The sequence below is a fragment of the Gymnoscopelus microlampas genome (genome assembly GCF_963454915.1).
Source record: "Gymnoscopelus microlampas genome assembly, chromosome: 2".
Classification (NCBI taxonomy): Eukaryota; Metazoa; Chordata; class Actinopteri; order Myctophiformes; family Myctophidae; genus Gymnoscopelus; species Gymnoscopelus microlampas.
In genome coordinates this window covers 55,130,041-55,156,403 of record NC_139939.1, presented here as the reverse complement: position 1 = coordinate 55,156,403, position 26,363 = coordinate 55,130,041, and the positions used below count along the sequence as shown (strand labels likewise).

The following is a 26,363-nucleotide window of genomic DNA, read 5'->3' as shown; positions in this document are numbered from 1 at the left end:
CTAAATTGAATCCGGTTCCTCCAGATCACAGGTGGTGGTGTTGCTGCTGCTGACTGGGTGTTTTAAAGGGATAGTTCACCCCCAAAATAACTTTTTTCCCTATCTATTACACACTCCATGGAGACTTGAATTCATGGAGATGTTTTAGATTTTGTCGCATTCCACTAAGACAATACTTTGATGACCGGCTGCGTCTCCGGTAGGAGACACAAAGTGTCAATTTTGAGTCTCCTACCGGAGACATAAGCATCGGTCATCAAATTATTGGGTCTCCACGGGGTGTGTAATCGACAGAAAAAAAAACATTTTGGGGTGAACTATCCCTTTAACTACTTAAACCCTAGCATCCGTATTGTGGGGAAAGCTTTCGCAGAAAATAGCAGATCGACAAAGCTCACAACGCGTTGTGTTGCAACGCGCTGTGAGCTTTGTCGATCGGCTATTTTCAGCGAAAGCTTTCCCCCACAATAACAGAAAACAGAAAAGACCCTAGCATAGAGCCACGAGACACTCCGGTCAACCATATATAGTGTTTATAATAAGTGGTTAAAGAGCCTCCAGAGGTTCCAGTTTATCCGAGAGGACGCTGAGGATCTTGTCGAACTTGTCGTAGCGCTCCTCTCTCTCGGCCTCGGCCCCGGCCTGGCCCCAGAACAGACGCAGGGCGAACTCTGTGCGGAAGGCCTCCAGTAGCTCCGGGATGGGCTCCCATGCTCCTCCTGGTGGAGAGAGAGAGAACAGAAACGGGGGGTTTATCTTATCAGGAGGTAACTGCTTATTTGGGAGACTAACCTGTATGTGTTATGAGGGGAAAATGAACGCTTGCCCCAAAACACGTTCGACCTCGGAACGGTCGCCACCGGGTATCCCTAAATGTAACCTCAGTGCCTAAACCTAACCTTATTCCTAAACGTAACCTCAGTAACTAAACCTAACCTTATTCCTAAACGTAACCTCATAAAACTATGCCTAAACCTAACCTTATTCCTAAACGTAACCTCAGTAAAACTACGTCTAAACCTAACCTTATTCCTAAACGTAACCTCAGTAAAACTATGTCTAAACCTAACCTTATTCCTAAACGTATCCTCAGTAAAACTATGCCTAAACCTAACCTTATTAACTTAACGTCAGTAAAACTATGTCTAAACCTAACCTTATTCCTAAACGTAACCTCAGTAAAAATATACCTAAACCTAACCTTATTAACTTAACGTCAGTAAAACTATGCCTAAACCTAAACTTATTCCTAAACGTAACCTCAGTAAAACTATGCCTAAACCTAACCTTATTAACTTAACGTCAGTAAAACTATGCCTAAACCTAACCTTATTAACTTAACGTCCGTAAAACTATGCCTAAACCCAACCTTATTCCTAACCTTAACCTCAGTAAAACTATGTCTAACCCATTGAGACCTGTTGCTACCTATACGTTGTTATACCTTTCAATCCGAATGCCACCTCTGTGTCTCATTAGTTGTTGCTATAATATAGTCACATCATTTTTTTTTATTTTTTTTTAGTAAGAATTTGAACGTTTTCAGAAAACTATGGTTAGGTTTTAGAAGGCATTTTTAAAATCGGCCTCAGGTCTAAATGGGCTAAACCTAACTTTATTCCTAACCTTAACCTCAGTAAAACTATGCCTAAACCTAACCTTATTCCTAACCTTAACCAATTAAGACCTGGAACGCATCTGTGTCACTTTAGATTTCTTTGGCTATTCAAAAATAGCAGATCTACAAGCTCATAGCGCGGCACCGAGTGCCACGCTACGAGCTTGTAGATCTGCTATTTTTGAAAAATCGTGAAAATGTTTTTTTAATATATTTTTTCAAAAAACTGTTAGGATTTAGAAAACATTTTTAAGAATGGCCTCAGGTCTTAATGGGTTAACCTCAGTAAAACCAATACAAGAGTCAGTGGGGGCGAGCGGTCCGTGTAGGTGCGAGTGTGTTTTTGGGGAGAGTGTTCCATGTGTGTGTGTGTGTGTGTGTGTGTGTGTGTGTGTGTGTGTGTGTGTGTGTGTGTGTGTGTACCTGTGAGCAGAGACTGTGCGTGTTGCTGGTAGTCTGGAGCGTGCGTAGCTGCGTTGCGCGCTGCCTGCAGAACGTCGTAGAGCAGCTGACATCCTCTCTCACTGTTCTCTATGGGGTCATCACCCTCCATCACCTTCAGCAGAGGAACCAGGTGGGGTATGGCCACCGGACCCTGCACCACAGAGTCTATAACACACAATAACATCACTGGTTAATAGGGGTCTTCAACAGTGGTGTAAAGTAACTAAGTACATTTACTCAAGTACCGTACTTAACTCATTGAGTGCCATTAACGTGTTTCACATGTTTTTGTTTTTTTTAACCCAAGATATCATCATCTGAAGATTTGCAGCTCCATCCACTCCTTGTTTAACTTAGAACTTAAAAAGGCTGTATCTCGCTTCCTAAGCCCTTTTTTTTTACTTTGAAAAAATAAAAAAATAAAAATTGTAATGGCCAGAAATGGATAATAATAATTTGGGCACTCAATGAGTTAAGTAAAATTTTGATGTATTTTTACTTTACTGGAGTATTTCCAGTTTTCAGTACTTTCTACTCCACTATATCTCAGAGGCAAATATTTACACTTTTACAATTATTTGAAAACTTTAGTTACAAGTTACTTTGTAGTTTTTGATTATTATTATTATAAAACATACATTCAACATTTCGGCCATGATACTTTTACCTACTTAAGTAAAACATGTGCGTACTTTTCCCACCACTCGTCTTCAACAATGGGTCCCCAAATTATTTGGAATACTGCATGAATGTCAGAGTGCAATATATCCTCTGCCCAAATGGGCTTTCCGTTATGCTGACGTTTTCCAAAGTAGCAATGTTGCCGCTCGTGTGTTGGACCCAAGTTCAAATTCCGGGCAGAACATAAAAATGACATTACATTTTACATTGTGTGTGTGTGTGTGTGTGTGTGTGTGTGTGTGTGTGTGTGTGTGTGTGTGTGTGTGTGTGTGTGTGTGTGTGTGTGTGTGTGTGTGTGTGTGTGTGTGTGTGTGTGTGTGTGTGTGTGTGTGTGTGTGTGTGTGATTGTGTGTGTGTGTGTGTGTGTGTGTGTGTGCTAAATAACATCCCCACACACGCACACACCTCGTATTAATAAAACAATGGTCTCTGCTATATGCACAGTAGTACACTGAAATCAGATTTGTGTTTTGCATGTACGATGCAAATGGCCATGTTCGTCACTTTCTCCTGTCACATTTTACGATGCTTGGACAGCACGTGGGTCATGGAAATCAATGCAATTTAGTAGGGCTGTGAATATTCTGCTATCTCACCATTTGATTCTGATTCCTGATACAGTATATCTCAAGGGGTTATTCCTAATGAAGAATTTCAATCATCATCTTGGGGTCACGATTCGATTAACCCTTTAAGACCGGGAACGCATCTGTGTCATTTTAAGATTTCTTTGGCTCTAATAAAATAGCAGATCTACAAGCTCGTAGAGTGGCACCGAGTGCCGTGCTACGAGCTTGTAGATCTGCAAAAAAAAATGTAATCGTGAAAATGTGTGCAAATCTTTAGTTTGAATATATATATACTTTTTTTAAAGCGAAATCTTTGCTTCTGGGGATTTTTTTGGCTTATGTTGCTATATTTTCAATGGTTTTCAAACTTTTTTCATGTCAAGGACCCCCAAAATAATATGTATTTGTCCGCGGACCACCTCCCATCTAAAAATATTTTGTTTCAGGGACCCCCAGAAGCAAAGATTTGAGTTAAAAATGATTTGCACAAATTTGTGCATCTGCTATTTTTTAATAGCCAAAGAAATCTTAAAATGACACACATGCGTTCCCTTCCCGGCCTTAAAGGGTTAAAAATGGATTTAAAAATGATTGATCTTGATGGTATCTTAGATTAGGCGTAGTTCTATTTGATGGTTTTGATTTTCCCCTAAAGCTTGAATATGATTGAACACATGATAATAAATTAATGTTTGCTGTAATTAGGGTAAGCTCACATTTCATATCACACACCATACAGTAAGAACACCTGTGACTTTCCCCAGGAAAAAAAATAAAAATAATAATGAATGTTTTTATCGATTTTCGGAAATTATTAATCGATTTTGAATCATTGATAATAAGAATCGTGATGTTTACATATTATAATGTTTTCCAACACCCATACAATTTAGAGTCCAAGCTGCCCTTTTCACCTTTTTACTTTGCCTTTGACTTTCTTGGTTGGATCTGTATGTGACTTGTCTCTTGCTGCTGTAATATAGTTGTGTATAATATAAACGAGACACGTTTGCAGTCACATTTTGCTATAATAATGTCGATGCATCTTGGGGGCGCAATTCACACCTCGACTTTATGACTTTTATCTCCACAATCCAATCACCCAGGAACCAAGTGTTAAGTGAGTAATTTTGTTTTTTAACATACTGTGTGTCAAATAACTTTGACACACAGTATAATTATGGAAGTATGCGAGTATATGAAAATTGCTCTCTGGTCTGTGGTTTGAGACCTCAGAGACTCTGGTTTATTCTCTCTCTGGTGGAGTCTGAAACCACATACTAACGTGCTACACATAAGAGACTAGAGGGGGGGCGAGCCCTTTGTGGTGTCCGGCCCCAGAGCGTGGAACACCCTGCGTGTTCACATTCTCTCTGCTCAGTCCTGGGAGGTTTTTTAAATCTTTATTAACCCATTGAACAGGGAATAGCCAAAAGCCAAATAAAGCTTAAAATGACACAGATGCATTCCTGGATTTCATGGGTTAACCCAGGGGTCTTCAACCTTTTCAGGCCAAGGACCCCCTAGCTGAGAGAGAGATAAAGCAGGGACCCCCTACTCTATATTGTATAAAATTGTGTTTCAGATTATTTTCTTTTTTTTTTTTACTTAGTCTGCCCTTTTTTCCCTCTACACCTATAGCCTCTTTGCCAAAAATAGCAGATCTACAAGCTCTCAACGCCTCGCGCTGCGAGGCGTTGAGAGCTTGTAGATCTGCTATTTTTGGCTAAAGTTCTCCTCAGAAAAGGGGATGCTAGGGTTCAGAGTGTTTAAGTTAAAAAAAAAAGAAATATCACACAAAGATTTGGCGGACCCCCTGTAGTAACTCTGAGGACCCCCTAGGGGTCCCGGACCTCCTGTTGAAGACCCCTGGGTTAACCCATTAAGACCTGAGGCCGATTCTACAAATGTCTTCTAAATCCTAACAGTGTTTTGGAGAAAAAAAAACGTATGTTGCCGTATCAGTGGTTCTCAAACTTTTTTCACCCCCAAAATTATAAGTATTTGTTCCAGGGACCCCCATGAAGCAAAGATTTGAGCTGTTCGCTTTAAAAAATAATATTATGTTCAAAGATTTGCACACATTTTCCAAAATGTTTTCAATTTTTTCAAAAATAGCCGATCTACAAGCTCATTGCGTGGCACCGAGTGCCACGCAATGAGCTTGTATATCTGCTATTTTTGAATAGCCAAAGAAATCTTAAAATGACACAGATGCGTTCCCGGTCTTAACGGATTCAAGATTTTTTCTCCCTGGCCTTTAATGCTGCTTGACCATGTACTGTACACCCTTGCTGTGTATACCTTTGATGCTGTACACTGTGATATGCTGTTTTTTGTTTTATTCTTGTTGTGATATCTGTTTAACTTGTTTGCTTTCCTTTCATTATTTTCTTTTGCTTTAATTCATTTTTCTTCTGTTCTGTTTGCATTGTTTTCAACTTTGGTTCGACCGTGGTCATTTAAAATGTGCTACATAAATAAAGTTTTAGTTGAGTTGAGTACACGGCATGCTATTCTTAAGCAGTAGGGTTTCACTTCGGACATAATACTAAAAATAGTATGTTTAGTATGTGATTTCGGACGCTGGCCCCGTTCCGAAATCACATACTAAACATACTATTTAGTACGCCAAAATGACACGTTAGTATCCGAAGTACATTAGTGTGTGGTTTCGGACGCGACCTCTTGTCTTTCCTGTGTTCTGAAGTCGAGACGAGCATGAAGGCAATGTTTTTTTTTAAATCTTTTTCTCTCCCTTCTCCTCCTGACTGTATGTGTTTGACCATCTCACCGTCTCCATCGTTCAGGGCGTTCATGAAGGGCTTGAGGGTCTTCTCAAACATCACCGCGCTCTCCGTGTGGTTCCTTCGCAACGCTCGCCACGTCTTCTCCAACCGTACTACCTGAACACACACACACACACACACACACACACACACACACACACACACACACACACACACACACACACACACACACATCAACAAAACATCTGACATAGTTATAGAAACCTAGATACCTCATTGGCCTCTGCAGTTTGTTGGAGCGACCTGTTTGGTATGGTGACCGCCATATATCCGGGGGGCACTGACCAATCACAACGTGTTAACTACTGGCCAACCATAGCGCGTCTTTTCCAGGACTTGTCAGAATCTAGTTGTCCCGCCCCCACCTGCCTCTGATTGGCCTACTGAACGCCCCCTTCTGACTGTGACGCACACGGAAATTTCCAGCTGCCCCCCCCCCCCAGAAGCGGAAGCGCGTTCGCCATACAGACGCTTCATAGCCAGAGGAGGCGTCTACCTTTTATATGTGTATGAGCGTGTCCATACCTGAGGCATCTCCAGTGCCTTCATGACTGCAGAGAAGGAGTAGAGGTCGTGGGCCTGGTCCTTCAGAGCGTGGGCCAGGGAGATGACCTTATGGAGGACAGCTGACCTCTGGCCCACCGTGCCCGTGCAGCCCAGGATGTCCACGGCCACGCCCAGCGCTATCACGTGATGTCTGTGTCGTGTCACATGACAAAACAAAACACATGGCAGTTGCATGGGTTAAACTAAGGAAAATAAAATCTCACGGCTGAAAAAAAATCACACCCTGTGTGAAGGTAGCGGTGCCTTTGATACATTTTGTCATCGATATGTGTTTATAATGTGTTTATAGCCACGTGTCACGTGAAGCTTGACCAATCACTTTGTTGACGTGTCTGACCAATCAGAACGTTGACGGTGAACACGGACAAAGTCAGGTATAGAGCAGGATCCGCTAGCGCCGCTAAAAAATTGTTAGGCCAAGTATGTGATTTGTGAAACATCGTGCAGGGAAAACTGGGGGTCGGGACGCCCAGGGGGGTCCCCAAATTATTAGCTTAATTAACTCTTTGACTGCCACGGACGCGTTAACGCATCGAATTCTGCCAGGGCTCTCTCACCCTGCCAACAATGAGTTTGGAGAGTGTTCGTTTTCAGTAGTTTTCCAGAAGATGGCACTGTTTGTTACCTATCCTATGGATGATGCTTTCACTGCCTGATGACGTCAGACCCGGAAATGACGTCATTTAAAACAATAAAAGCTTGTGTTTACTTCCTGTTTACTTCCTGCAGTGAAACGGCTATATCTCTGCTAGATCTCCGTTCCTACATCTTTACGGCAGGGACAACCCTCTACTGCGGGGGTCTTCAACGTTTTCAGGCCAAGGACCCCCTAGCCGAGTGAGAGATGAAGCAGGGACCCCCTCTATGTTGTAGAAAATTGTGTTTCAGATCATTTTTCGTTGACTTGGTCCGCTCTTTTTTCGCTCTACACCAAACACCAAAAATAGCAGATCTACAAGCTAACAACGCCTCGCGCTGCGAGGCGTTGTTAGCTTGTAGATCTGCTATTTTTTTGGCTAAAGTTTTCCTCAGAAAAAGGGATGCTATAGGGTTCAAGTGGTTAAGGTAAAAAAAAAAATCATATCACACAAAGATTTGGCGGACCCCCTGTAGTAAAACTCTGAGGACCCCCTAGGGGTCCCAGGCCCCCTGTTGAAGACCCCTGCTCTACTGTACCTCTCCAGAAGGTCCTGTCGTAGCTGCTGTCCGTGAGGCAGAGTGACCAGCTCCATCCCGGTCTCAACTCCCATGATGCTCTTCTGCTCGTCCGTTACCCCAACGATGCGTGCCACCTGCAGGTCATCACAGACATCAACACAATAAAAGATAAGGTGCCTAGCTGTCTCCATAATATGGTATTTCTTTAGACTGGAACATGAGTTTATTTATAAGAGAGATTATTGTCTCCGCCAGGAGACTATGTTTTCACTTTCCACCCCCCCCCCCCTCGGCCAAGCTAACATTGGTCAAGCCTCACGTGACACGTGACAATATGTTGAAAGAGTGTGCTCTGATTGGCTAGTGAGACGCATGACGTATAGCGGCCTATAAATAGATGTGTCACTTTGAAAGATTGTCTCTTTCAAAGTGAGGTAAGACAGGAATAATCACGATATGGCTGAGATTTCGTGATTATTCCTGTATATAAATAGCTTAGACAGGATTAATCAAGAACAGTACTTTCCAGTCACAGTTGATGACACAGTGCAACTAACTCTTATTATGCAAACTGAAGAAGCTAATCATTGTCTGCAAACTGATGAAGAAGCAAAGGCGCAACGCCTATCATCAAAGTTCCAATCTTGGAATAAATTCCAATATTTGCTGGCGGAGACTTGTGCTCCGAGGAGCACATTTTCTAGCCTGGGTGCCAGCCTGCTTCGCTGCTTTCGGTGGACTTTTTTTCTCTCTCCGCTTCTCAGTCTGGAATGCCTCCTATCTCCAGGAGGCGGGACACAGCAGCCAAGGTTCCAAACCTACCGTGGCTTCTGATTGGTCTGCGGTGCGGGGCGGGACAAAAAAAACGGTGTGATCGTTTTGATTCGTCATTCGTTTGAACAACATCCAATCAGCAACGACGTTGCCTAACGTAACATATGTAGTTCCTGTGTACTTCCTGTGTAGTTCAGCAAGACGAGTCAATCGGGGGCATTCCAGACTGAGAAGCGCAGAGAGAAAAAAAATCCGCCGAACGTAGCGAAGCAGGCTGGCACCCAGGCTACACATTTTCTAGTTACTGTATGTGTATGTACGCATATTTTCCACATTTGTTTCTTTTCGTTAAAGGGTGAATGTTGTTGTTGGCGTACTGTGCATAGATATATATAAAGGCTAGATGACTCACCCGCGCTGCTGGCCAATGGAGTACGACGTCGCCACATGGCGGCCATCTTGGGACGGTCATTCATAACATTATGTCTATGGTGCATATACTTTGAAATAACCATAGCGTGCTCAATTTTCATCCGATTTTCAAACGGTTTGGTGTTTTGTAAACACCAAATATGTAGTTATGATATTATTGTATTTTAAAAAAAAAACATGATTATAATTATAAGTATGCAGTATCATAACTACATCTTTGGTGTTTACAAAACACCAAACCGTTTGAAAATCGGATGAAAATTGAGCACGCTATGGTTATTTCAAAGTATATGCACCATAGACATAATGTTATGAGTGACCGTCGCAAGATGGCCGCGGTTGAGCTACGCTTGCGCCGCCCCTTGAGCCATCTAGCCTTTATATATATCTATGGTACTGTGTACCTGGCAGTCCACACTGAGCATGTGCAGGGCGGTGGTGGACGCGTCGGCGCGGTTGAACAGCTCTTTGAGCGCCAGCAGGACGGTGGGCTCCAGAGGACGGTTGTTCTCCGGCAGGAGGAGGGACTCGAACCGGTCCAGCTGGAAACACGACACACACTCCACCTGGGAGGAGATTAAAGGGCCAGTCATTACATTTGCAGACGACACACCTATTGTTGGTCTGACTGACTAGTAAAGTATAGTATAGTAGTATAGACTACTAGGGATAGAACGCATCGGCTATACAGTCAATACCACCTTTTACTTAGCCTGCCCCAGCGCGTCTGATATCTGGTCTAGAGGGGCGGATTCAAAATCTCCGGTGAAAAAAAACAGTGGCACCCATTGGTTCACCAATGACCCCCCCCCCACCCCACCCCGCGCCCCTCCTCCTCCACCCAATGTGCAGCATTGAGAGCCCTGACGTCACGACATTTGGAGCGACGCCCACTGCACTCTGGTTGGTTGGGGAAATGAAAGGTTGACTCCCACTTCCTTTGCCAGAAATTTCAACAGCCTGGTCCAGGCTTTCTTTCTGAGCAAAACGCGAAGGAAAATAAAAGCCTGGAGATCGAGGCTACCTTTTACTAGACCCTCCAAAGAAACGTGGGCAAAAATCCTTGATAAAATCTTTGATTTTGATCTACAAGCTCAAAACACGTCTAGATCTGCTACTTTTGATGCTTTTGTGTGACGCTGTATATGATCAAGCAGGGATCACGTTAATTCACGAAAAAACACAAAGTTAGAATATGGAGATAAGAGGTTTCTGCCCGACAACAGCGATGTCCATCTCTGTGTACTGATCTGATGAACATACACTATTAGACCATGTCGAATCAGTATTTCTAATTAGTGTCCGTTGTTCCAGTGAATGACAACCTTAATGCTACAGCTATAATGACATTCTAGAGACAATTGCGTGCTTCCGATTTTGTGGCAACCGTTTGCACAGCCCCCCCCCCCCCCCCCCCCCCCCCCCCAAGGAATCACCTTAGCCCATCCAACCTGGAAACGCATCTGTGTCATTTTAGATGTCTTTGGCTGTTCAAAAATAGCAGATCTACAAGCTCATACGAGCTTGTAGATCTGCTATTTTTCAATATTCAAATCTTTGTATATATTATGCTTTTTAAAGCGAACATTTTAACTCAAATCTTTGCTTCTGGGGATTCTACAAATGTCAGTTTTTTTGTCCACGGACCCCCATCTGAAAATATGTTGTTCCAGGGACCCCCAGAATGAAAGATTTTAGTTAAAAATGTATATACGGTATATATTAAAAGATTTGCACACATTTTCACGATTTAAAGAATATGGCAGATCTACAAGCTCATCTTGTAGATCTGCTATTTTTGAATAGCCAAAGAAATGTAAAGTGACACAAATGCATTGTATGGGTTAAAGCTACGGCTATAATGACAGATAATTCTATAATTCTAGAGACTATTGTGTGCTTCCCATTTTGTTGCAACCGTTTACACAGCCCCCCCTCTCCCTTCTCCCCTCAATGCCCCCCCCCCCTCCCCTCAATGCCCACATCAATGCCAGTGATTTGTCCAACAGCATGCTAAGGAATCAGCGTAGGTTAGAGGAAGTCAACCCTCTACAGATGTGTGCAGATGTTCAAAGACCTGTTCAGTTTGAAGTTTGTCAGGAGAGTGTTATGAATGGAATGGAATGAATGGCTGTCCTATTTAAATGCCACAAAGAAGTCAAGGTACAAAGATTGAAGGTATGTAGAGGGCAAGGTGTCCATTTGTTCCATTTGTGCGTTAAGCCCCATGAACACAGAACGAACACACACACACACACACACACACACACACACACACACACACACACACACACACACACACACACACACACACACACACACACACACACACACACAGAAGAAGAACAAAGAACACCTAATCCGAAACTGCCGTCCGTCCAACGAGTGACCCGGTTTGATTTCTGCAATTGAATGACCCGTTGCAGAAATTTCACGATTTTTCAAAAATAGCCAAAGAAATCTTGAAATGACGCAGATGCGTTCCCGGTCTTAATGGGTAAAGGCATGGGACATCTGTATGCAGCTGAACTCAGACCTCTGGCCTGTTGGTGTAAGACCTGATGGAAAGGAATGGAATGGTCTGTACAGGATGATCAGACCCAGATGGTCTGGTTGTGGGAGACAAATATTTTTGTCTCTGTCGGGTGGAATGTCCAAAAACTGTTACTTTTTAGGATTAAAAAATAGCAGATCTACAAGCTCGAAACGCTTTTGTGACGTTGTAGTATGATCATTTAAGACGTTAATTTACGGGGGGAAAAAGCTATGGAGATAAGAGGTTTCTGCCCGACAACAACGATTTGACAGAGGCTTTGAGACGTGTTATGATACAGTGGTAGCATTTACACTATATACGCTAACACTATTTACTAAATATGGAATGTTGTATTAAACAAATACAAATTCAACAGAGGGGTTGACTGAGGCTGCTTTTATATGGCTTAAAGGTTTAAAGTGTGATTCCATATTCAAAGCACGGACACAGAATGGCATGACGGCAATGTGTACGCTTTCAGAAAGTTGTGAATTTATTAAGTTTCACAGATTTTAACCCATTCAATCCGAGAACGCATCAGTGTCACTTCAGATTTATTTGGCTATTCAAAAAAGCAGATATACAAGCTCATAGCGCCTTGCAGATCTGCTATTTTTGAAGGAAAAAAAATAGTGAAAATGTGTGCATATCTTTGAATATATATATATATATATATATATTTTTTTAACTCAAATCTTTGCTTCTGGGGGTCCCTGGAACAGAATATTTCGAGATGGGGCGGTCCGTGGACAAATACATATCGTTTTGGGGGTCCTTGACATGAAATAAATTTGGGAACCACTGATATTATAGCAACATAAGTTTAAAAAAAAACTATTAGTATTTAGAAGACATGTGTAGAAACCCCCCAGAAGCAAAGATTTCAGTTACAAATGTTTGCTTTAAAAAAATATATATATATTCAAAGATTTGCACTCAGTGCCACGCTATGAGCTTGTATATCTGCTATTTTTGAATAGCCAAAGAAATCTAAAAATGACACCGATGTGTTCCCGGTCTTAATGGGTTAAGTTTCACTGATTTTAAAAGGCAAAGTAAGAAAAGACATACGGTCGAGAAGCCAGAGAGAGACATTTAAATAATGTGAGTGGGTTGATAGTGGATACGTAAAAAACAGAAGTGGACCTCCCCCCCCCCCCCTTGTAATAACTCTGAGGACCCCAAGGGGTCCCTGGACCCCCTGTTGAAGACCCCTGCTTCATATAAAAAACTAAATGGGAAGCAGAGAGAAACAGAGGAGAAGAATGGTATTATTATTATTAATATTATTATGTTTGGAACACATTGTACAGCATATCCACAAACTCACTGCTAGGGAGGAAATTGGTGCTGGGAGAAGTATTTTCATAATAATAACCCAGATAACACATTCAATACGGGAACGCATCCACAAATGTCTTCTTTTCTGGAAAACAATGATGCTGCTATATCAGTTGTTCTCAAACGTTTTCATGTCAAGGACCCCCAAAATTAATGATATGTATTTGGCCGCGGACCCCCGTCTAAAAATATTCCCCCCCCAGAAGCAAAGATTTGAGTAAAAGATGTTCCCTGCAAAAATATACATATATGCATAGATTTGTACACATTTTCAAGATTAAAAGGGAAAAAAATGCAGATCTACAAGCTCATAGTGCGGCACTCGTGCTATGAGCTTGTATATCTGCTATTTTTTAATAGCCAAAAGATAATGATAAATACAATAACGGTTATAGCTAAAACATCTAAAATGACACACACACACATTATGCGCTCCTGGATTGAGTGGGATAAACGTCAGCCTGGTAGCTGCACAACAACAGCTTTTACTATGTGTGTGTGTGTGTGTGCGTGTGCGTGTGTGTACTGGTGGAGGCTGAGTGGGAGGATGGAGGCACGTCACTCACATATCTTCTGGAATTGCACAATGTTGCTGTCTGAGGCAGAAAACCTCTTATCTCCATGTGTTTTTTTTTGTTGTAAATGAATGCCCTCCTTGATCATACTACAGCTCTACAAGCTTGTAGATCTGCTATTTTCGGTTGAAGGCAACACCTAGACGGTTGAGTGTCTTTGGCGGAAGTATACCGCCCCAAGGAAACGACGTTGACGCTTTACAAATCTGTTTACGTTCTCCGTGAATGAAACAAGTGTTGTGATTGGTCGAAAAAGATAGTTTCCGGGGGAAATACAGTACGACGAAAGTCCTGCCCCCTATAGACACTCTCTGATTTAGGTCGTGACCAGGCTTTTCTCTTCGCAGATGAGTAAAGGCTGGGAACGAGCCTAGATCATCTAGAGTCTAGACATCTGGCCTCTCCTCTCCTCTTGGCTCCTCTCCTCCCTCCCCGCTTTGCTTTGCGGCCCTAACCTCTAGTCCCACCCTCCCATCCTCCCAACCTCCCAACCTCGGTCATGTGATAAAGAGGTCAGACTTCCTGTATCTGGTTGCTATGGCAACCTGCCAGATCAGGCTGAGGGTCTGATAGGCAAATCAGAGAATCAATCAAACCCGAGATCACTGATCACAGATGGAGGTGGGGTAAGGAGCCTAAGACATAGCCAGAGCTCTGATCAACCACCTGATTCGGATGCTATCAATGCATTGAATGGGACATTATCACCTTTTATTAGACCATTGAATGGGCGAAGTAGGCGACCTACTTACCTACCCGCGATTTATCAGACCATTCATTGGGTGTTATCAAGACATACAGTACTGACCTACCAACGGAGATGACTTAAATAGTTCAGTTTCGGTTTTGGTTTTGGTTGTTTTGGTTTGGGACCATGACGGAGGCGCGCAGTCTCAGGCGAGCTGGAGCCCCGCGAAGGACCACCGAGGGAGCTAAAGCGACCGAGTTGCCGTCCTGAGCGCCTACTCAGCGCCGTTGGAGCTATGTACCGATAGGCACAGAATCGTAAATATTGTTGTGGCGACTGCTCCGCCTCCAAAGTAGGTCAGTAGCTCCTGATTACGCCCAGTGAATGGTCTGACAAATCGCGGGTAGGTCCGTGTATCGCCTACTCGTCACCTACTTCGCCCATTCAATGGTCTGATAAAACGTGATAATCTCCCATTCAATGCATTGCCGGTGGATCAACAGTCTGTGGCGGGTCTTGGAGGCATGTGGGGTGATCCTGTGCTTGCCAAAAACTTTCTGAGCTTTTGTCAATTATATACAGTAGTAGTAAGATAATACAAAACAGTTCCTATCACACAAAGATTTGGCGGCCTACCTCTAGTAACTCCTAGGACCCCCCCTAAGGGTCCCAGACCCCCTAGTTGAAGACCCATGCTGTACTGTACGTACATGTGGACGCTCAAAATGCCAGTCTTCCGTGTCCTCCTCCTCGCCTTGTTGAGTCTCTGATGACTCCGCCCCCCCCTCCCCCTCGGCCTTCTGGGACTCCAGGAAGCTGAAGGAGGTCTCTGTGAGGCGGGCGCGGCTCTGCCACTTCTCCTCGGCCCGCAGGCGGTCCACGTGGCTCTTCTGACGGGACTGTGGGAGCTGGACAACCACAACAACAACATTATATATCAAATACTACGTCAATCACAGTATTGTCTATTGTCTAACTATTACAGCATCTACGGCAATTATGCAATTCATGTAATGACAACCGAGTTGGAGATGAGTTTCACGTTCTGTTTGAGTGCAGAAATACTAGCATTATGAATTTTAGACGAAAATACCTGCCAAAGTATCATAACAAACGTTCTTCCTCTGTTCAAATAATGCTTGCCATGCCTTTTGCTACATGTGTATGAATACTGTTATGTATTGTATGATCTACGGGGTAGAAGACAGGGGTCTTCAATGTTTTCAGGCCAAGGACCCCCTAGCTGAGAGAGATGAAGCAGGGACCCCCTACTCTATATTGTATAACATTGTGTTTCAGATTCAACTTTTTTTGTTTACTTGGTCTGCTCTTTTTTTCCCTCTACACCAATAGCCTCTTTGCCAAAAATAGCAGATCTACAAGCTCACAACGCCTCGCGCTGCGAGGCGTTGTGAGCTTGTAGATCTGCTATTTTTGGCTAAAGTTCTCCTAAGAAAAGGGATGCTAGGGTTCAAGTGGTTAATGTAAAAAAAAAATCATATCACACAAAGATTTGCGGACCCCGTATAGTAGCTCTGAGGACCCCCTAGGGGTCCCGGACCCCCTGTTGAAGACCCCTGATCTACGATATCTGTGCTCCATACCATGTGAACATGGTCGTGTGAGTTAAATAAATGATGATGATGAGTAGTTCTCAATCTTTTTCAAGTCAAGGACCCCCCCAAATTGATATGTATTTTGGCCACGGAGCCCCATCTGAAAATGTTTTGTACCAGGTAAAATTCTAAATGATCCAAAAGTTTCAAAAAATCTTAGCAGAGGTACAAGTCCACAGTGCGGCACAAAGTGACGCACTGTGAGCGTGTACATGGTTAGCTTGTACAGTGTTAAAATAATTGTGATGCTGTATTAACTACTTTAGCTGGGGACCCCCTGGTACCCCCCCCCCCCCTCCAAGGACCCCACTTTGACAACCACTGCTCTAAGGATCCATTTAGTTCCTAACTGTCAATTATTTAGCTGCGGGGACCCCCTGGGACCCCTTCACATTGAGAAACAACTGCTTTAATTGCATGAGGATGTTTTTTGATTGGTTACCTGCACCACCAGCTCGTCGTAGAAGGAGGCGGGGTCAACTCGAGGAGGGGGCGTGGCGTTAGGGAACACGGCGGAGACCCTGAGGGGCTTGGGCGGGGCTCTGGAATGCAGCTGTCCATCGGACCCCCGTAGAGTCACCCCTCCACCTATACAGCGACGACAAGCGCAGGTCAGAGTGTGTGTGTGTGTGTGTGTGTGTGTGTGTGTGTGTGTGTGTGTGTGTGTGTGGAAAGCTAGACAGTCCCTCTCCTGGCTTCGGTGTGTGGTCAGACTGGCCGGACTTAAACGATCTGTGCTGTTGGGCTGATGTTACCTTGAAGTGGGTAGGGTCTAACTCAGAGGCGATGGCTGTCTCGGAGGACTTTATATCTGACCCCAGTATCTCTGTCAGAGCATCTATGACTGTGTGTGGAACAGAACACCATCTCCCACTGACTAATGCCCGAGGTCGCCTCTTATGGGCACAACAACAAAGGCAGCGGCAGCATTGGACTGAACTGAGGTTGCAAGGGAAGGCTGCATGTCTCCCTGCTGCGGACCATTCTGTCTCGCACTCTGTGCTCAAAAATGTTGCTTTAGACGAATGCATTGTTGTCTTTACTCTGAAAGCGAGGCTGCAGGTTTTACCATCTAAACTTAACCTCTCCATCTGGTTTCCAGGCAACCATGCTCCTCACTGTATACATCATGGTCATGAACAAATAGCTGAAACCATGTCCCACATCTTAAATGGGTGCCATGTATAGAGGGGACTCTACATAAGTAGGCATGAAAGAATAGTGGATTTGATATCTAAAGATATCACTTCTATTTTCAGGTCCTCCATCATGCTGTATAAGCATTCTACTGTGAAGCCGAGCATGTTTAACCTGTGTAACGATGATTCTGTGTTCTCTAACATTTCAGCTAACACCCCTGATGTCATTGTTGTTAACGAAAACCATAGGGAGGTGTTTATTCTCGAGGTCGGCTGTACTTTTGATTACAGCTTAGAGGAAGCCTTCCTAACCAAAGTGCTAAAATATCAACAGCTAGAGCAGACCATCTCTCAGCTAGGCTACAGATGTAAACTTTTGTTTTTTATCTTTGGTAGTCTAGGACATGCACAAGTTGGTTGTGAGGGGCCTGCAAATGGCCGGCCTCTCCAAAAGGAGGGCTAAACAATTAGCAAGGTACTGCTCAATATCAGCTATTATAGGAAGCCGCTCAATTTGGAGGAGGCGTTGCTTCCTTTACCCATGATTGTTGTCCGCTGTGTTTGACAAGTATGCCATCTTTTGTTTTGTATGTAACATTGCTCTGCTTTACATGCGCTTTGTAACTAACTGCTTTCCCTTCATCTGACTGCACTGGCAGTGTTTATGTCCTTTGTACATCCTGTACTTCTTATTATGTGGACATAAATAAATATTTCAAACGTGTGTGTGTGTGTGTGTGTGTGTGTGAGAGAGAGAGAGAGATCTTATCTCTTATCTTATCATCTGTACACAGTAACATCCTTAATTTAACTCTTGAGAGTCTCAGAGTAACAAATAGATAAGTTTACACTAAGGTTATATAATGTGTGAGTGTGTGTGTGTGTGTGTGTGTGTGTGTGTGTGTGTGTGTGTGTGTGTGTGTGTGTGTGTGTGTGTGTGTGTGTGTGTGTGTGTGTGTGTGTGTGTGTGTGTGTGTGTGTGCATGTGCATGTGCGTGTGCCTGTGTGCTACCTGGAGGTGTGGGGCGCGTTGCGTGTCGTGGGCGGGGGCTTAGCATGGGTTCGCTGCCAGTGCGGAACACCGGGGAGATGGGGGCGGGGCCGGTCTTCTCTGATTGGCTGTGCTGGGGAACACCTAGAAGAGAGGGAGGAGGGGAGAAAACCAGGAAATGGAGCCATAGATAAATAACACCACGGTTCAGGATTAGGACACACGTCCACAGTTTATGCAAAGTGATTCACACCAAAGGGTGTGTCGGTCATTTCCTCTGATCTCCTTTCAGATTACTACATCATAGAGCAGTGGATTCCAGTGGTGGAAAAAGTACTCAGATGTTTTACTTAAGTAAAAGTATCAATACTGCAATTTAGAAATACTCTGTTACAAGTAAAAGTCTGGAATTCTAAATTTACCTGCGTAAAAGTACAAAGGTATTGGTATCAAAATGTACTTAAAGTACAAAAGTAAAAGTACTAAAATGTTTGAAAATAGCCGATCTACAAGCTCACAACGCGTTGCGATGCGACGCGTTGTGAGCTTGTAGATCGGCTATTTTCAAATGGCCGAAATGTATATAAGGCTGAAGTGGTTAATGTATGTTTTATAATGTAATCATTTATATCTGCAAGGTACAAATACCTCAAAATTGTACTTAAGTACAGTACTTAAGTAAGTGTACTTAGTTACCTTTGGGCAGGTTGCTGTCGGACTGTGCAGACTGCATGGAGGGCCTTCGTCCCAGGTTCTCCAGGTTCGCAGGCTGACTGCCACACCTGCCACGATACAAATATAATCTAATCTATATGTGTATAGATATATCATTTAGGAGGTGATACAGTATGTGTACTATATCACCTAGATAGATAGGCATCCCAGAGATTTAAAAAAAATCATAACCAACGGGGGTCCCATGACCTAATTATAGTAAACCTGCAGTATCTGACCATACATCATTCAGCATTATTCAACCTGTTCTGTTGTATTGTTCCCCATGTTTTTTTCACTATATTATCCATGTCTAACAAAAACAAACTTTTCAGTATTACCCCGTATTGCCTCCAAGATCATCGGACGTCCCAACTCCCACACTTTCTGATATGAACAATGACGCCATCACACCGTTTAGCACTCACAATAGTAAATTACACTGACCATCCCTTACATCGTCACTTCAGACTCACGGCATCTGGACGAAGATACAGATGTGCCACTTCAAAACTTCACACGTTACTGTTCTTTCCCTGAAAGTGGCCTGAAAATGAATTTTTTTTCTCCCTTTTCTGCCCTTAAAATGCACTGTTTTGCCCCTGAAAAGAAGTTGTCACTACACACCCCCGTTTTTCCCTTCAACAGACATCCATATACATGAGAACAAAAGAATGTGTGTTGAATAAGGTGTCAGACTCATTATGAGGCGAAAGGTGATTTGACCAGTTGCTCAAATTAATTAGCATCATAAAAGCAGTGATCATCAAAATAATTCAGCATTTTAAATGCCCTTCTTTGTCCCTCTTATTGCCCTGGGAATCCCCTGAAAATGTACTGTCTTGGCGATGGCAGGACATGTGAAGTTTTGAAGTGGCACATCTGTACAGAACTTTGAAATGGGAAAAATTGCGGCATTAAACAAACTGCCTCGCTGATGTTGTCGTGTGTTATGTTGCTCTGTGCTATATGGTTAAGTGTTTTTCTGTTGGAACAGACGGTGAAGATGAACATCCCTGAGGGGACAATAAAAACTATTATCCCTGCCCGACCACTTAGGTCTGCCACCTCGGGGCAACTGATTGCCTCGTCACTCAAGGGTCCTTCTGGTCGATCAACACGGTCATGACTTTTTTCTGTTCTGGCCCCACAGTGGTGGAATGAACTTCCCACTGATGTCAGGACTTTCGTCGCAGGCTGAAAACCCACCTCTTCAGGAAACATTACCCTTCCTCTTTGCCTGGCCTACTTGTTGTTAACTAGTTGTATGAACTCTTGTTTTATTGTTGTATTGTTTATTGGATCTTGTTTAGTCGATACACTTATTTGTCTGAGCTCGTGCTCATTTGATTTGGCTATTTTGTCTCATGTGTTTAAGAAAGTAGGTAGCTGATATATTGCACTTTTATCTTAGCGCTAGGTACACTCTTGGTTGCTTGTTTTTGCAGGAAATGCACTTAAGACTTCTGGTGATTAGTAGCTTCGTTCCCTACCTATGTTGAATGCACTTATTGTAAGTCGCTTTGGATAAAAGCGTCTGCTAAATGACTGTAATGTAATGTAATGTAATGTAATGTATTATTATTATTATTATTATTATCCACCCACCTTAGCAGTGGATTGGGCAGCAGGTCCAGCCTATCACAGTGTGCCGAGCTGAAGCTGAGTCTCTTGCTGCGCTCTGACTGATGGCGCTGCCCCCCCGCCGACGCCCCTCCTCCCCCTCCCCCTCCTCCTCCTCCGTTCCGGCTCTGTAACGCCGCCTCGTGGGCGTGGCGCTCGCTGATGACCCGCAGGGGGAGGGTCCGGGTGATGGGGTGGAAGACCACCGCCCCGGACAGGTGGGAGATGGGCCGCCGGCCACCCACGTGGAAGCGGACCAGAGCGGGAACATTGTCGAATCGATCCTCCTCGAACTGGAACAGCTCCCTGGAGTAGCCCTGTGGCACACACACACGGGGATTACTATCCATGTGGCTTTCCTTTGCACTTTTAACCCTAACATACATGGGACAATTCTCATTCTACTGCTCTGCCACCAAAATGTGGAATGCCCTGACTCCATCCATTAACCCTTTAAGACTGGGAACGCATCTGTGTAACCACTTGAACCATTATTTTATACTTTGGTTATTCTTATACTTAGCTCACATGAGCTTGTGGTCCTGCTTGTGGTTATGCTATATACTGATCAATTGAATACATAGAACCACAATTGGAAACAAGTCCCCAGGACAGTGTTATCCTTTTAGCCTGAATGTTTGAATGTACCTCGTGCTATTTAGTATTTACAGATTTGGACTAATAAAGTACCCGTAATTTCCGGACTAGAAGTTGCTATATTTTTCCCATGCTTTGAACCCTGCGGCCTATACAACGGTGCGGCTAATCTATGGATTTTTACAGCTAACGGCCACAAGGGGACCTTCTAAATCTATGGATTTTACAACTGCGGTTTATAGTCCAGTGCGGCTTGTACTGTACTAGAAGTTCGGGCCGCTACGCGGCCCGAACGTCTAGCGTGACGCGTCGTTCACTTTGCAGTGCCACCTTACAGGCACCTCACAGTGTGAGAGAGAGTTTTGTGCTCTCCTAAATCCACGGCAGGCTTTGAAAGTACCCACTTCAGAAAGAGGTGACGTGCATCACCTCTCCAATGACCAAAACCCACTTTCTGATTACTCAGACCTGGTGTGGCAGACCTGTGGGGAGTGTGCAGTGGTGTACAATGTGAAAAGATAGTTGAAATCGCAGGAGATGAAGTTAGCAGTTTATTTGTGTAAAGGGTCGTCGGCGTGGGTTGTGTTGAGGATAGAAGCCGTCGAACTGGTGCATCCTACCTATTTATAGGTAGGATGTGATGTCATGCTGTCGTGAGATTACGTCACACTGGCGTGTCTCATCGTGATGTCACGACCGTGATGTCATATGACGTCACACTGGCTACATACATACATACATACATACATACAGACATGGCGCAGGATTCAAATTGTATATATAGATATGTACACATTTGTTTTTTCCCCTAAATTTGGCTGGTGCGGCTTATATTCAGGTGCACTTTATAGTACGTTCAATCAATCAAAAACATTAACCCTAACCTAACCACCCCTATACCTAACAAGGGTTAGGTATAGGGTTAGATAATCCTCCTAATCCCGACTCCAACCTGAATCTTTTACTAATTGTAACCTTAGCTCTAAAAATCCGTCTTAGCCAAGAAAATGACCATTTACTTCCTCATAAGTCTTGTAGATCTGCTATTTTCAAAACATCTTGAAAATATATTTATGTATTTTTGAAAACATTTTAACAACACAAATCTTGTATAGACTACAGGGTCTCACACTGGCTGCTTCACACACCTTCTTGGGCCGTAGGACCACCCGGATGATCTTGAAGTGCATGGGCTCATCCCTCCAATAGCAGCTCAGGACGTAGTCCCCGGGGGCGGAGCTTGAGTCCCGAACCAGGAAGTCCCCGTCCCTCTCCAACAGAGACTCCGCCCCCTAGAGAGAGAGAAGTGGGTCGTTAAAGATATTTCATCATCTGCACACAACCTGGTGGTGTGTAATAAATGGCCACGGCATTGTTCATATGGCCTCAATGTGTGTGTGTGTGTGTGTGTGTGTGTGTGTGTGTGTGTGTGTGTGTGTTGAGAGAGAGAGAGAGAGAGAGAGAGCGCACAAAGGTTTGTGTTCTTTGTACTTTGCTCCTCTTGAGAGTCAAATGTGAACAAAGGCAGACAATGAGAACCCCAGTGGCTGCTTCACACACGTATGGCAGTAATACATACCACAGTGGTGTGTCTATCTGTGTGCATACTGCATATGCATATACTGTATATATCGTTGCTGTTGGGCAGAAACCTCTTATCTCCATATTCTAACTTTGTGTGTTTTTTCGTAAATTAACAGCCTACTTGATCATACTACAGCGTCACATAAAAGCATCAAAATGATCAGATCCGCAAGCTCGAAACGCGGCGCAAAGCGACGCGTTTCGAGCTTGCGGATCTGATCCTTTTGATGCTTTTCAATTTGAATTCTGAAAAGTAACAGTTTTGGACATTTCCACCCGACAGAGACGATTATGTCTATTGACAACGTATTTAACTGTATATCAGGCTGTCCTCTCAGCAAAGCGCACGTGTTGTGTCTGTGTGATCAACGGTATAGAGCAGGGGTCTTCAACAGGGGGTCCGGGACCCCTAGGGGGTCCTCAGGATTAATACAAGGGGTCTGCCAAATCTTTGTGTGATATGATTCTTTTTTTTTACATTAACCACTTGCAACGATGGAGGGCTCGTCTGAGGACGACCTAGAGAGACTTGAACCCTAGCATCCCTTTTCTGAGGAGAACTTTAGCCAAAAATAGCAGATCTACAAGCTCACAATGCCTCGCGCTGCGGCTATTTTTGGCAAAGAGTTATAGGTGTAGAGGGAAAAAAGAGCAGCAAAAGTTGATCTGAAACACCATTTTATACAATATAGAGGGGGTCCCTGCTTCATCTCTCTCTCAGCTAGGGGGTCCTTGGCCTGAAAACGTTGAAGACCCCTGGTATAGAGTCATTTTAACATTCTATTGTTGACAAGAGGAGACACATGAAAACCATATTGTCAACATCCTGCCAGCTGTAAACGCCTCTAGCCAAATTTAAACAACAACAACAACGACAGCAACATATTCTGTATGCTGGCCTAGTTAGCTAGTTAATTAACAATCGTTTGGCAGGCGGTTCATGTCATCTCCCAAGTCAGGAAGTTCACAAAGGGCTGTGACGTTGGAGAGGACAGCTGCTGCTGCATACTGTTAAACAGCCTGAATCCATCTACGGCAGACCCCAAAGCAGGTTCCAGGGACCCTGGGGGTCAAATATATATTCATTTGGGTGGTCCTTTTTTTTCCTTTTTTTTTAATCCCACATGCCAATTGTCTAAGTAATCCTGGGCGCTACACTCCCTCTGCCAGCCTAGGGAGAGCCTAGAGCCGAGCTCATGCCTCCTTCAATGCATGAGAGTTAGCAAGCCGCTTCTTATCACCCGAAAGTTTTTTTTTTCTCATTTGTCTGAAAATTATTATATATAAAAAAAAGTGAAAAAATGTTATGGTGAACCTAGTATGGTGATTTGAATGGCATTGTGAGTTGAGTGAATGGTTACATGCCTAACATGTACAGTATAATATAATGTGAGTGTTGATGGTGTGATGATGCTCACCTCTCTGGTCAGAGGACCATGGTACCAGGCATGGCTCCTCAGGTCGTCTGTGCTTAACTTCAGCTCCTCTTCCAGCTCCTTCTTCAGGCTGTCCATGTCTTTGCGACCACCGAACACCTGGGACGCACACGCACACGCACGCACGCACGCACGCACGCACGCACGCACGCACGCACGCACGCACACACACACACACACACACACACACACACACACACACACACACACACACACACACACACACACACACACACACACACACACACACACACACACAGCTGTAGCAGGTGTTTGTTTGGAGTGAGAGATGTAAATGAAAGGCAGACGGTGAGGAAGGAGGAGTTGGGCTGGGCAATTAACCCCAAAATATATCAAAGCCCATACTGTATTAAGAACCATTAACTGACTTAATCTATCTTGCTCATGTACAGTAGGTTAATCAAATAACCAAGAAGCAGGCTCACAGGTGCCGTGAGCTTAATAACGATTAAGAAAAAAAAACAATCTTTCTTTCTTAATCGTTCATCAATCGTACTCGAGGCAAACGTTTTTTAAGTTTCATCTGTCACTCAACACGGGCAATGCCTGTCGCACGTTGATGATGTAATTTGCCCATGTGTGGCCCAGCCCTATGGAATTTATGGAACGCATGTGCAAAAAAAGCATATTTAAAAGATCGATTTGATGCTCATATTAACCTATTAAGTTGTTTTTTATTTGCACATGCATTACATAAATTCCATAGGGCTAGAACACACATGGACAAATGACATCATCAACTTGCGACGGGTATTGCCCCTATTCTAAAATAATAATACTTTAAGTTACAGAGGACAATTATAATGTATTAAGGCATATTTGGCTTATTAGCCAGGGATGCTTTTAAAGTCATATCGCTCCAGCCCCAGTATTATCAGGTGTGTGTATATGTGCATGGAGTGAGAGATGTAATGAAAGACAATTCAGAGTTAGCAGAGGTAACAGAGACAAAAAAAAAGTGACAGAGAGAAATAGCTGACAAAAGATAGACAGAGAGATTTAGCAAGATAGTTGGAGAGAGACTGAGGCATAGAGAGATATAAATGTGTCTGTACCTTCAGCTGACTGAGGTATGCGGCCACACTCCTCCTTTTGCTGAAAGAAAATAACAACACAAGGCCGTTTTAGACATTAAAAACTCAAACTATCTCAAGGGAACGGCAAAGATGACGTCATCATGTTTTTATCCACCCAACAAGAACAGGACCTTCGGTGGAAACGTAAGGCCTTCTGCCAAGTGGCCAAGGTCTGCCTGTGTCATTACAACACCAGAGGAGAGCTGACACTCCTTTAATAGCCAGCATCCTTCCTTCCTTCCTTCCTTTCTTTCTCTCCTTCCCCTGCTTCCTGCCCTCGTAGAGACAGACAGGGCCCAACGTGGATTATAGACCCTCATCATCACGTACAGCTTCACTTTTTGAGTTTTTTTAAGTAATTTTTTTTTTTTTTAAGTGAGTCATGTTGTGATGACCACACACCGCCACTTCACACTGGGTGTGATTTTTTTGTATTTGTTTGGCTATTCAAAAAATAGCTGATCTACAAGCTCATAGCGCGGCACCTATGAGCTTGTAGATCTGCTATTTTTGAAAAAAAAAGTGTGAAAATGTGTGCAAATCTTTCAATATATATGGATTTTTAAAGCAAACATTTAAAATCTTTGTTTCTGGGGCATTCTACAAATGTCTTCTAAATCCTAAGAAAAAGCTCAGTGGTTTTCATGTCAATGACCACAAAATTATATGTATTTGGCCGTGGACCCCCATCATCTCAAAATATGTTGTTCCAGGGACCCCCCAGGCAACTGATTGAGTGATTGGCTAGCAGGTGGTGTGTGAGTGGTGACTGGATGTAAGTGGTTGACTAAGTAGGTGGAGCCTGGCTGGTGATTGGCTCCAGATGACCATGGGCTCAACTATAAAGCTGGCTGTCACCAGTCTACAGATGTCTTCATCTAGACCAGCCTCACCTGTTAAGTTTACCTTTAGTTAGAACATAGTAAATCCATGTTCTTTATTTGTTGTTGTCGGGCAGAAACCTCTTATCTCCATATTCTAACCTTTTGTGTTTTTTTGTAAAGAAACGCCCTACCTGATCATACTACAGCGTCACAAGCATTAAAAGTAGCAGATCTACAAGCTCAAAACGCGTCGCTTCGCTCCGCGTTTTGAGCTTGTAAATCTGCTACTTTTAATGCTTTTGAATTTTAATCCTGAAAAGTAACAGTTTTGCACATATGAGGTTTCCACCCGACAGATATGATAAAGGTAAGCATAGGATTTTTTTACATTATTTCTTTGAATTTTATATCCAGGGACTGCACCCTGAGGTAATGTTCACATGTTTTTTTTAATCTTAAATATAGAATAAATCCTTGAATTTGGGTCCTCTGCGGACTGGACTGGCTGTTTGGGAACTGGGAAGGAGTCCATTTTTTTAAATGTTACAC

General features: G+C 43.5%; 1 protein-coding gene across 4 annotated transcripts in view; it reads right to left on the bottom strand.

The window, feature by feature from the left end:
- Positions 1–401: 401 nt before the first annotated feature.
- sh2d3a (SH2 domain containing 3A) overlaps positions 402–26,363 on the bottom strand; it is a 67,036-nt gene continuing 41,074 nt past the window's right edge. For 3 of the 4 annotated variants that reach the window (XM_084074332.1, XM_084074334.1, XM_084074335.1), the window contains 14 exons: positions 24,970–25,009; positions 23,876–23,992; positions 22,022–22,165; positions 20,262–20,593; positions 18,636–18,721; positions 17,961–18,083; positions 16,252–16,397; positions 14,904–15,101; positions 9,458–9,619; positions 7,866–7,981; positions 6,648–6,819; positions 6,107–6,218; positions 2,042–2,227; positions 402–719 (listed from right to left, as the gene is read on the bottom strand). In XM_084074332.1, the coding sequence (XP_083930458.1) occupies positions 547–719; positions 2,042–2,227; positions 6,107–6,218; positions 6,648–6,819; positions 7,866–7,981; positions 9,458–9,619; positions 14,904–15,101; positions 16,252–16,397; positions 17,961–18,083; positions 18,636–18,721; positions 20,262–20,593; positions 22,022–22,165; positions 23,876–23,992; positions 24,970–25,009 (2,107 nt within the window). In that variant the 3' untranslated portion in view covers positions 402–546. The remainder of the gene's footprint in view (positions 720–2,041; positions 2,228–6,106; positions 6,219–6,647; positions 6,820–7,865; positions 7,982–9,457; positions 9,620–14,903; positions 15,102–16,251; positions 16,398–17,960; positions 18,084–18,635; positions 18,722–20,261; positions 20,594–22,021; positions 22,166–23,875; positions 23,993–24,969; positions 25,010–26,363) is intronic. The other variant, XM_084074333.1, reaches the window with a different exon arrangement.